At 43.8% G+C, this 9,620-nt stretch overlaps 1 protein-coding gene across 1 annotated transcript; it reads left to right on the top strand.

Annotated features, from left to right (window-relative positions):
- The first annotated feature begins 3,405 nt into the window (after window positions 1-3,405).
- On the top strand, window positions 3,406-4,035 carry LOC129284146 (uncharacterized). The gene has a single exon (XM_054919610.2). The coding sequence runs from the start codon at window positions 3,406-3,408 to the stop codon at window positions 4,033-4,035; it is 630 nt and encodes a 209-aa protein (XP_054775585.2).
- The last annotated feature ends 5,585 nt before the right edge of the window (window positions 4,036-9,620 follow it).

Here is a 9,620-nt window from a genome sequence, read left to right as displayed (position 1 = left end):
AAACTTTTGTCAGAAGGCAGTATCATTCTGTTGTATCAAATTTAGATAAGAATATATCAAGTATGTTTGCTTCCGCCACAAAAACAACTAAAACTTACAGGACAAGTCCACCCCAACAAAACGTTGATTTGAAAAAAAGGAGAGAAATCCAATAAGCAAAACACTGAAAATTTCATCAAAATCGGATGTAAAATAAGAAAGTTTTGACATTTAAAGTTTTGCATAATTTCACAAAACAGTAATATGCACATCCTGGTCGGTATGCAAATTATCCATGCCATCTTTACCATCATCCCTATCACCATCATCATCATCATCATTTAGATTACAGGAAATTTGACGTATATTGTCGATGCTAAATGTCTTAAAGTCGAAACAAATATTTGAATAAAAATTATGTACTTTATTGGCAATAAGTCAATGGAAGGTGTTTGGGAAAGAGACAGAGGAATCTTAATCTTGATCTCAACGGAGAGAAAAGCTATTGTTCGTATCGGTACCTTTGAAAGTATTCAATTGTCAAATCAAAAGACGCGCGCGTGGCCCGATTTCTATGAACATCCTGTGCTAAATTGCTCTCCTCGATAATAGGTCAGGATGGGGTGCGGATTAGACATTCCTCATGAAAGGGAGTTTGGGCATCTATTGTTCATGACTTGGTGACAGTTGCCTTTTTTTTTTTCAAACCGCTTGCTATGTATGCTCGCTTGCGGAATGAATGAAGCCTAAAGTTTGAAAATAATCAATTATTCAAAGACATAATATGCAATGGGACCCTTTTCTTGTCTAAAATTGCCATTATGTTTTCATATTTATATTGCATTATATTATCCACACGAAAAAGAATATCCGGCATCTATTGTCCATTCCTTGGCATGTACGAGATGCATAGTTGGCCCAGATTACAGTCTGTAAATTGTCAGAATACCAGTCTTATAATGACTGCAATCACAAAATTCTAATTGCGTAATTATTCATTATATTTATCTTAATTTTGGTTACCCTGGAAGCCGGGGGGGGGTGTCTCTTACTTCAAAACGGCTCAACATTAACATTTTTTTAGACAGTTGAATGAACAGAATGAGTGTTCACAAATATCAACGTTCATAATATTTTAAGCGATTCATTTGACCGATCAGGACACCCAGTTTTTGTACTGCTGTAAAAAGTAGTTGTAGTGTAGTAGTAGTAGTAGTAGAAGTAGTAGTAGTAGTAGTAGTAGTAGTAATAATAGTAGTAGTAGTAGTAGTAGTAGTAGTAGTAGTAGTAGTATTAGTAATAGTACAAGTAGTAGTAGTAGAAGTAGTAGTAGTAGTAGTAGTAGTAGTAGTAGTAGTAGTAGTAGTACTAGCAGTAGTAGTAATAGTAGTAGTAGTAGTAGTAGTAGTAGTAGTAGTACTAGTAGTAGTAGTAGTATTAGTAGTAGTAGTAGTAGTAGTAGTAGAAGTAGTAGTAGTAGTAGTAGTAGTAGTAGTAGCAGTAGTAGTAGTAGTAGTAGTAGTAGTAGTAGTAGTAGTAGTTTTGTTACTCTCATTATAATTTATTAGCTCACTTTAAATTATCGTTTATCATTAAAGCACAGAATCTATGCAAAGATATAAAAGTGAAAAAAAAAACACGAGATGAAAAAGAAAGGAGAGAGAGTCCAGAGATTACGAGAGATGGATAGATAGATAGATGGAAAGAGATAGAGAGAGAGATGTGAGATCAGTTAGTTACGTAATAATGATAACGTATGAATATTATGCTAGAATTATGTTTTGTAATAATACATTTAATTTTTTTTTATTCAACCTTGGTCACCACAAAAAGGGCTAAAAGTCAACAAACATTTCCACCTGACCTCACATTTTTTTTTTAGGCGGGGGGGGGGGGTCAGACCAGAAATACAGAACAAATAGGCCTATTTTCTTTTTGAAAATTTGTATTGAATTTTTAGTTTGTAACTGATCTGCATTTCCTCTTCTTGATTCACGAAAAATTTCTTAGTTCTGTGTACTTTGCCAAGAACGCCCATATTATGTTGTGGGATTTTACACCCCAAACCTGTTAGTATTGAATCTGTCAGATCCCTCTTTATCTATATTTCAACATATCGTCTTTAGTTTTCTATATTTTGTCTCCTTTTGACTGGCAATAACTTTGTTACAGTACGAAAGCCCGTATAGTATGTACGACGAATCGACTCTGACAAAATATGACCAAACTTTACACTGATTCATGCTTTAGAACGATAGTTGAGTGGGTCGCAAATGTTTGTTGCCGACACTGGATAGAAATCGCCTACATTATCCAAAACAGTATATAGTTGAGTGCATCGCACACCACAAATCGTATCCAGGTTACGATTTTTCTAAAACATGTTTTGCATTACGACGACAATATTGACGAGAATTGAAATGACATAAAATTTACACTGCGCTAATAATTTTGTTTCCCCCAAAGCGGTTGTTTCGGAATACCGCGCATTCTGAAAAATTACAGGGTCTTGTTTTGAAGACTACACGAATGTAAGGGTACGGTACAGTGAAGATACATGCCTCTAATATATTTCTGTGTGTGTTTGCGTGGGGATCGCACCTGTGCTGTGATTGGTCACTTGATCGACGACAATGCCCTTTTTTGGAAAGGTGGTTTCAATTTCGTGTGTATAAACCCTCTCACATTTCAGAGGAAATAACTTGAATATCAAAATAGCATTTCATTAAAAAGAGCATTATTTTTCATATTTCTGTTTGTTCAATTTCATCAATAGATACGTCATTTGAAAGGGAAAACATTGAACTTTCATTATATCTTCTTAATTTTTGGTATCTCTACAATTACTCAGGTTATTTACTCTTTGAAATGTTCATGAAATCATAGTTTTTCAGGTTTTACTTATTGAAAAAAAACGATGTAAAATATTTCATCTTTTCTCAATTTTTCCGATTGCAAATATGAAAGGTCATAACATGATCATAAAGTCCATGAACCATGCATCATTTAATGTGTAGAAGGTTTGATTATACAACGTACGGGTAAAGAGTTATGACCGTTTTAAAATCAGTCTCTGCTTACGTTTCGGTCAATTTAGGATTCCCTCGAATATCCCTGGCACTAGAGGGGTATTGGGCCTGGCATAGTAAGAGTTAAGGTCAATAGTAAGCCGGAGGATTGTGTAAAGATGGACAGTGTCAACATGCACAGTGACTTTATGAACAGAGATGACATCAGGCCCGAAGACTCTGTGAGTCAGAGGGGTAGTAGCAGTACCACGTCAGCTAGTTGGAGGCTTCAAGCTAGGGCTAGGAGAGCTGCCTTACAAGCGGAAGTTATGGCTCTGCAAGAGCAACAAGAGCTTGAGCTTGAGGAAATCAAGTTAAAACAAAGGAAAGCTGAACCATAGGGTTACTTCTTCTTAAAATGAAATTGAAGGTAGCAGAGGCAGAAGAAGCTGTTTATAAAGGTACAGAGTCAGATGTCAAGGTCAAAGGAAAGACTGATCCTTTAGGACAGGACAAGACTGAAGAATATTGTAATCTTGAACCTTCCAGGGACAATTCGACGATGCCGGCCAAGACAAAACTGACACCAACTTGTGACAATTCTTCAACCAGTAAAAGTGATAAGATGATTGGTAAGATGCATTCTGACATTTTCCATCACTTACAGCAAGGACAGAAACAACATCAGCAGCTGTTGGAAGCTATCACCATTTCCACTGCCAACATTGTGTCCTTTGATGGTAACCCTTTGAATTTTTATGAATTCATGCGATCGTTTGACAGCGTCATTGGTAGTTCTTCATTGGACAATAACACCAAGCTACTTAAGTTATATCATCTTTGTAGTGGAGCTGCCAAAGACATCATCCATTGTTGTCTAATGATGCATCCAGATGATGGATACTTACATGCAAGGACGCTACTGACTGATCGATTTGGAAATGCCTTCAAGATATGTGATGCCTGGATCAAGAAGATCACAGAAGGACCTGTCATACAAAATGATCCAAAACAGCTGAGCGATTTCGCTGATCAGCTTAAGCGGTGAAACCTTGATGGCAATTGGAATGCTCCGAGAATTAAGCTGTAGGAGTGAATTGGTAAAGATCATTGAACGTTTGCCATTTCACCTGAAGAGCCGCTGGGTACGTCATGTGAAATCAATCAGAGATGTTGGAAGACAGCCTACTATCCAAGATGCAGTTGACTTTATCACTGATGCAGCGGATGAGCTCAATGATCCTGTATTTGGTGCCCTTCTTACTGGAGGACAAAAGAGCGGAAGTACTGACAAAGTAAGAACCATGTCAGGTAGAGGTCAGGTGAGCGTATTTACCACTTCGGCCAATCCATCAACTCAGAACTGCATCATGTGTAATGCAAGCCATGATCTTTTTGGCTGCCAGGAGTTCAAAAACATGAATCCAGGGGAGCGTTTCATCAATATTTTCATCCGACAAGTTGTCAGATCTGACATCTTTCCATGATTTTGATTGGCTGATAGGCACTGTTCCTATGGTAACTGTCAAATAAAATGGGACTTGTGGGATAAAACGTCCGACAAGTCCTTTCATGAAACGCCCCCCCCTGATGGCCGCTTTGATTTTGCCTTCAAGAACAGATTATGTTATGCCTCTTACCTGGCCATATTTCGTCTAGATGCAACATCAACAGAACCTGCACTGTAAGAGGATGAGATCAAAGACATACAAAGTTTCTCCATAGGGTTAGGGTTAGGGTTAGAGGGTTAGGGTTAGGGTTAGGGGTTAGGGGTTAGGGTTAGGGTTAGGGTTTAGGGTTAGGGTTAGGGTTAGGGTTAGGGTTAGGGGTTAGGGGTTAGGGTTAGGGTTAGGGTTTAGGGTTAGGGTTAGGGTTAGGGTTAGAGGGTTAGGGTTAGGGTTAGGGGTTAGGGTTAGGGGTTAGGGGTTAGGTTTAGGGTTAGGGTTAGGGTTAGGGTTAGGGTTAGGGTTAGGGTTAGGGTTAGGGTTAGGGTTAGGGTTAGGGTTAGGGTTAGGGTTAGGGTTAGGGTTAGGGTTAGGGTTAGGGTTAGGGTTAGGGTTAGGGTTAGGGTTAGGGTTAGGGTTAGGGTTAGGGTTAGGGTTAGGGTTAGGGTTAGGGTTAGGGTTAGGGTTAGGGTTAGGGTTAGGGTTAGGGTTAGGGTTAGGGTTAGGGTTAGGGTTAGGGTTAGGGTTAGGGTTAGGGTTAGGGTTAGGGTTAGGGTTAGGGTTAGGGTTAGGGTTAGGGTTAGGGTTAGGGTTAGGGTTAGGGTTAGGGTTAGGGTTAGGGTTAGGGTTAGGGTTAGGGTTAGGGTTAGGGTTAGGGTTAGGGTTAGGGTTAGGGTTAGGGTTAGGGTTAGGGTTAGGGTTAGGGTTAGGGTTAGGGTTAGGGTTAGGGTTAGGGTTAGGGTTAGGGTTAGGGTTAGGGTTAGGGTTAGGGTTAGGGTTAGGGTTAGGGTTAGGGTTAGGGTTAGGGTTAGGGTTAGGGTTAGGGTTAGGGTTAGGGTTAGGGTTAGGGTTAGGGTTAGGGTTAGGGTTAGGGTTAGGGTTAGGGTTAGGGTTAGGGTTAGGGTTAGGGTTAGGGTTAGGGTTAGGGTTAGGGTTAGGGTTAGGGTTAGGGTTAGGGTTAGGGTTAGGGTTAGGGTTAGGGTTAGGGTTAGGGTTAGGGTTAGGGTTAGGGTTAGGGTTAGGGTTAGGGTTAGGGTTAGGGTTAGGGTTAGGGTTAGGGTTAGGGTTAGGGTTAGGGTTAGGGTTAGGGTTAGGGTTAGGGTTAGGGTTAGGGTTAGGGTTAGGGTTAGGGTTAGGGTTAGGGTTAGGGTTAGGGTTAGGGTTAGGGTTAGGGTTAGGGTTAGGGTTAGGGTTAGGGTTAGGGTTAGGGTTAGGGTTAGGGTTAGGGTTAGGGTTAGGGTTAGGGTTAGGGTTAGGGTTAGGGTTAGGGTTAGGGTTAGGGTTAGGGTTAGGGTTAGGGTTAGGGTTAGGGTTAGGGTTAGGGTTAGGGTTAGGGTTAGGGTTAGGGTTAGGGTTAGGGTTAGGGTTAGGGTTAGGGTTAGGGTTAGGGTTAGGGTTAGGGTTAGGGTTAGGGTTAGGGTTAGGGTTAGGGTTAGGGTTAGGGTTAGGGTTAGGGTTAGGGTTAGGGTTAGGGTTAGGGTTAGGGTTAGGGTTAGGGTTAGGGTTAGGGTTAGGGTTAGGGTTAGGGTTAGGGTTAGGGTTAGGGTTAGGGTTAGGGTTAGGGTTAGGGTTAGGGTTAGGGTTAGGGTTAGGGTTAGGGTTAGGGTTAGGGTTAGGGTTAGGGTTAGGGTTAGGGTTAGGGTTAGGGTTAGGGTTAGGGTTAGGGTTAGGGTTAGGGTTAGGGTTAGGGTTAGGGTTAGGGTTAGGGTTAGGGTTAGGGTTAGGGTTAGGGTTAGGGTTAGGGTTAGGGTTAGGGTTAGGGTTAGGGTTAGGGTTAGGGTTAGGGTTAGGGTTAGGGTTAGGGTTAGGGTTAGGGTTAGGGTTAGGGTTAGGGTTAGGGTTAGGGTTAGGGTTAGGGTTAGGGTTAGGGTTAGGGTTAGGGTTAGGGTTAGGGTTAGGGTTAGGGTTAGGGTTAGGGTTAGGGTTAGGGTTAGGGTTAGGGTTAGGGTTAGGGTTAGGGTTAGGGTTAGGGTTAGGGTTAGGGTTAGGGTTAGGGTTAGGGTTAGGGTTAGGGTTAGGGTTAGGGTTAGGGTTAGGGTTAGGGTTAGGGTTAGGGTTAGGGTTAGGGTTAGGGTTAGGGTTAGGGTTAGGGTTAGGGTTAGGGTTAGGGTTAGGGTTAGGGTTAGGGTTAGGGTTAGGGTTAGGGTTAGGGTTAGGGTTAGGGTTAGGGTTAGGGTTAGGGTTAGGGTTAGGGTTAGGGTTAGGGTTAGGGTTAGGGTTAGGGTTAGGGTTAGGGTTAGGGTTAGGGTTAGGGTTAGGGTTAGGGTTAGGGTTAGGGTTAGGGTTAGGGTTAGGGTTAGGGTTAGGGTTAGGGTTAGGGTTAGGGTTAGGGTTAGGGTTAGGGTTAGGGTTAGGGTTAGGGTTAGGGTTAGGGTTAGGGTTAGGGTTAGGGTTAGGGTTAGGGTTAGGGTTAGGGTTAGGGTTAGGGTTAGGGTTAGGGTTAGGGTTAGGGTTAGGGTTAGGGTTAGGGTTAGGGTTAGGGTTAGGGTTAGGGTTAGGGTTAGGGTTAGGGTTAGGGTTAGGGTTAGGGTTAGGGTTAGGGTTAGGGTTAGGGTTAGGGTTAGGGTTAGGGTTAGGGTTAGGGTTAGGGTTAGGGTTAGGGTTAGGGTTAGGGTTAGGGTTAGGGTTAGGGTTAGGGTTAGGGTTAGGGTTAGGGTTAGGGTTAGGGTTAGGGTTAGGGTTAGGGTTAGGGTTAGGGTTAGGGTTAGGGTTAGGGTTAGGGTTAGGGTTAGGGTTAGGGTTAGGGTTAGGGTTAGGGTTAGGGTTAGGGTTAGGGTTAGGGTTAGGGTTAGGGTTAGGGTTAGGGTTAGGGTTAGGGTTAGGGTTAGGGTTAGGGTTAGGGTTAGGGTTAGGGTTAGGGTTAGGGTTAGGGTTAGGGTTAGGGTTAGGGTTAGGGTTAGGGTTAGGGTTAGGGTTAGGGTTAGGGTTAGGGTTAGGGTTAGGGTTAGGGTTAGGGTTAGGGTTAGGGTTAGGGTTAGGGTTAGGGTTAGGGTTAGGGTTAGGGTTAGGGTTAGGGTTAGGGTTAGGGTTAGGGTTAGGGTTAGGGTTAGGGTTAGGGTTAGGGTTAGGGTTAGGGTTAGGGTTAGGGTTAGGGTTAGGGTTAGGGTTAGGGTTAGGGTTAGGGTTAGGGTTAGGGTTAGGGTTAGGGTTAGGGTTAGGGTTAGGGTTAGGGTTAGGGTTAGGGTTAGGGTTAGGGTTAGGGTTAGGGTTAGGGTTAGGGTTAGGGTTAGGGTTAGGGTTAGGGTTAGGGTTAGGGTTAGGGTTAGGGTTAGGGTTAGGGTTAGGGTTAGGGTTAGGGTTAGGGTTAGGGTTAGGGTTAGGGTTAGGGTTAGGGTTAGGGTTAGGGTTAGGGTTAGGGTTAGGGTTAGGGTTAGGGTTAGGGTTAGGGTTAGGGTTAGGGTTAGGGTTAGGGTTAGGGTTAGGGTTAGGGTTAGGGTTAGGGTTAGGGTTAGGGTTAGGGTTAGGGTTAGGGTTAGGGTTAGGGTTAGGGTTAGGGTTAGGGTTAGGGTTAGGGTTAGGGTTAGGGTTAGGGTTAGGGTTAGGGTTAGGGTTAGGGTTAGGGTTAGGGTTAGGGTTAGGGTTAGGGTTAGGGTTAGGGTTAGGGTTAGGGTTAGGGTTAGGGTTAGGGTTAGGGTTAGGGTTAGGGTTAGGGTTAGGGTTAGGGTTAGGGTTAGGGTTAGGGTTAGGGTTAGGGTTAGGGTTAGGGTTAGGGTTAGGGTTAGGGTTAGGGTTAGGGTTAGGGTTAGGGTTAGGGTTAGGGTTAGGGTTAGGGTTAGGGTTAGGGTTAGGGTTAGGGTTAGGGTTAGGGTTAGGGTTAGGGTTAGGGTTAGGGTTAGGGTTAGGGTTAGGGTTAGGGTTAGGGTTAGGGTTAGGGTTAGGGTTAGGGTTAGGGTTAGGGTTAGGGTTAGGGTTAGGGTTAGGGTTAGGGTTAGGGTTAGGGTTAGGGTTAGGGTTAGGGTTAGGGTTAGGGTTAGGGTTAGGGTTAGGGTTAGGGTTAGGGTTAGGGTTAGGGTTAGGGTTAGGGTTAGGGTTAGGGTTAGGGTTAGGGTTAGGGTTAGGGTTAGGGTTAGGGTTAGGGTTAGGGTTAGGGTTAGGGTTAGGGTTAGGGTTAGGGTTAGGGTTAGGGTTAGGGTTAGGGTTAGGGTTAGGGTTAGGGTTAGGGTTAGGGTTAGGGTTAGGGTTAGGGTTAGGGTTAGGGTTAGGGTTAGGGTTAGGGTTAGGGTTAGGGTTAGGGTTAGGGTTAGGGTTAGGGTTAGGGTTAGGGTTAGGGTTAGGGTTAGGGTTAGGGTTAGGGTTAGGGTTAGGGTTAGGGTTAGGGTTAGGGTTAGGGTTAGGGTTAGGGTTAGGGTTAGGGTTAGGGTTAGGGTTAGGGTTAGGGTTAGGGTTAGGGTTAGGGTTAGGGTTAGGGTTAGGGTTAGGGTTAGGGTTAGGGTTAGGGTTAGGGTTAGGGTTAGGGTTAGGGTTAGGGTTAGGGTTAGGGTTAGGGTTAGGGTTAGGGTTAGGGTTAGGGTTAGGGTTAGGGGATTAGGGTTAGGGTTAGGGTTAGGGTTAGGGTTAGGGTAGGGTTAGGGTTAGGGTTAGGGTTAGGGTTAGGGTTAGGGTTAGGGTTAGGGTTAGGGTTAGGGTTTGGGTTAGGGTTAGGGTTAGGGTTAGGGTTAGGGTTAGGGTTAGGGTTAGGGTTAGGGTTAGGGTTAGGGTAGGGTTAGGGTTAGGGTTAGGGTTAGGGTTAGGGTTAGGGTTAGGGTAGGGTTAGGGTTAGGGTTAGGGTTAGGGTTAGGGTGGGGTTAGGGTTAGGGTTAGGGTTAGGGTTAGGGTGTAGGGTTAGGGTTAGGGTTAGGGTTAGGGTTAGGGTTAGGGGTTAGGGTTAGGGTTAGGGTTAGGGTTAGGGTTAGGGTTAGGGTTAGGTTAGGTTAGGGTTAGGGTTAGGGGTTAGGGTTAGGGTTTAGGGTTAGGGTTAGGGTTTAGGTTT

The sequence above is a fragment of the Lytechinus pictus genome, chromosome 13, assembly GCF_037042905.1.
Source record: "Lytechinus pictus isolate F3 Inbred chromosome 13, Lp3.0, whole genome shotgun sequence".
NCBI classification, from domain to species: Eukaryota; Metazoa; Echinodermata; class Echinoidea; order Temnopleuroida; family Toxopneustidae; genus Lytechinus; species Lytechinus pictus.
Note: the sequence above shows the minus strand (reverse complement) of the source record. Positions and strands in the feature narration are given on the sequence as shown.